The sequence below is a fragment of the Monoraphidium neglectum genome (genome assembly GCF_000611645.1).
Source record: "Monoraphidium neglectum strain SAG 48.87 unplaced genomic scaffold scaffold00961, whole genome shotgun sequence".
Classification (NCBI taxonomy): Eukaryota; Viridiplantae; Chlorophyta; class Chlorophyceae; order Sphaeropleales; family Selenastraceae; genus Monoraphidium; species Monoraphidium neglectum.
In genome coordinates this window covers 1-1942 of record NW_014012667.1, presented here as the reverse complement: position 1 = coordinate 1942, position 1942 = coordinate 1, and the positions used below count along the sequence as shown (strand labels likewise).

Here is a 1942-nt window from a genome sequence, read left to right as displayed (position 1 = left end):
CCCCCCGCCGGCCGCGGCTGACGCGCCCGCTGGTGCCGCTTCGCAAGCTGCAGCGGCTAGGGGAGGCGCTGTCGCAGACGCGCGGCGTGGGGGCGGTGGCGCGAGTGGACTCTGTGCTGCTGGGGCGGCTGCTGGGGGCGCTGCAGGGGCACGTGGAGCTCGGGCTTGACCACGTTGTGGCAGAGGATGAGGAGGTGTGGTGATGACCTGCTTGGGGAGGGCTGCGGTGACTGGAACCTGCTTGGGTGGGTCGGAGGCTGGGGGCCGAATCGCCTGGATTGAGTTGTCACATGGAGGTTGTTGCACGGCAACCAAGGTGCGACGGGCTGCGGCATGCATACGACATTCTGCCCAGCATGGAACTGCATATGCCTGTACAGAATCCATTCGGTGGCGCCGTGCACTACCCTCGCTCTAAAGGCTTAATCTTAACGCCTCTTTCACCCTGCATGCCCGCCCCCAGCCTGGCTGCCCTGCATATGACGCAGTGGCAGCAGCGCTCGAGGCGGCCTCCTGCTGCCTGCAGGTGCGCTGGCGCCTTGGCCCGCTGTCACCAAGCTTTGCCTCATGCATTCGTGCTTGCACTGCCGCAACCTCCTTGCCGTCCTGCATCTGTTAAAAGCCAGCTGGGGGCGATTGAAGCGTCACCTGTGCTATCTTTATGACCCTTCCCCCACCCCTTGTGCCCGCCGCCGAAGGTCCTGTCAGCGCCCGGGCTGCCGACCCAGCTGTATCGAGAGGAACTGGTGACGGCGCTGGTGTCACTCGTCAAGTTCCACTTGCAGGTGGATGATCTGTCTCCAGCAGCCTTTTGCTTATAACCCAATTGAGATTAGCAGTGCAACCCTGCACCGCTGGTAATGTCCTGAGCGGAGACCCCCTCCCTCACGAATGAAGCTGAGCAGGCGCATTTACCCCATTGCACCGCCATCCAACCCCCGGTCACTGCGCAGTACAACCTCTTGGTTCTGTACGACCTCAAGTACCGCCGCCTGTATCGGCCCAGCAGCATGTCACTCAACGCGGACGGGGATCATGCAGAGGTGGGCATGTGTGTGTGTGTGTGAGTGTGTGTGTGTGAGTGTGTGTGTGGGTGCATGTGAATATGTGTATGTACGCGCATGCGTGTGTGTGTATGGGCAAGGTAGGGTCAAGGGGCGGACTGGGTTGCGATGGGATTGGCCTCACCAGGCAAGGGCGTGCTCCCCGCGTCCATGTCAGGCTCGGGCCATGGAATGGACAATTTCAAGCGCATGCATGCTCAGGGCCACCGGTCATCCCTGCTGCTCGCCGCTGCTTGAACGCCCCCCCCCCTGACGCGCAGGGCGCGGAGCGCAAGGGCAAGGGGGCGCAGCCCAAGAAGCAGCCGAAGCTCCTCAAGCAGGCGTCGCTCGCCAAGTGGGTGCCGCGGCGCCGCTTTGGGCAACACAAACCCAACACGACAGCCATACTGATGCTGGAATTGAAGAGCACTGACCAAACACATGCACCTACTGAGCCCAGTGCGAACGTTCCTCACGTCCACCCTTGGTTGCCCCGCACCCTGCGATCCCCTCCAGGGTGACGCACGCGCTGGCAGCGCTGCAGGGCCGCGTCGAGCTGCTGCTCTCCCTGCTGTCGCGCGCGTTGGGCCGCTGCCGCGCGGAGCCGGAGCTGCTCCTGCCGCTGGGGCGCGTGGCGATGCAGGTCTTGCCGCTGGAGGGGGCCGGCGAGGGGTTGGCGCTGCTGCAGCTGCAGGCGGCAGGTGAGGGGGTGCTCGCCACCAAGGCTGGGCTGGCCGTTTGCAGAGCCTGTTGCGCGCAGCAACAGGGTTTCAAATTGAACAGTCCTCCTGTCCAGGCTGTTCGTTCTTGGCACCGGCTTGTTGCTGGCCTCTGGTCCAGCCGTCTGAGCTGCACGCCCCTGCGTCCCCCCTTTTATGAATGCGCCCTCTGCCCTCAGC

The 1942-nt window shown here is 64.0% G+C and overlaps 1 protein-coding gene across 1 annotated transcript in view; it reads left to right on the top strand.

Moving 5' to 3' along the window:
• Positions 1-1891, top strand: part of MNEG_6096 (hypothetical protein) — a gene marked incomplete at both ends in the record, with an annotated part of 2886 nt that extends 995 nt beyond the window's left edge. The window contains 6 exons of the mRNA XM_014045427.1: positions 489-526; positions 699-785; positions 954-1043; positions 1325-1398; positions 1560-1744; positions 1884-1891. Coding sequence (XP_013900881.1) covers positions 489-526; positions 699-785; positions 954-1043; positions 1325-1398; positions 1560-1744; positions 1884-1891 — 482 coding nt within the window. The remainder of the gene's footprint in view (positions 1-488; positions 527-698; positions 786-953; positions 1044-1324; positions 1399-1559; positions 1745-1883) is intronic.
• Positions 1892-1942: the final 51 nt, after the last annotated feature.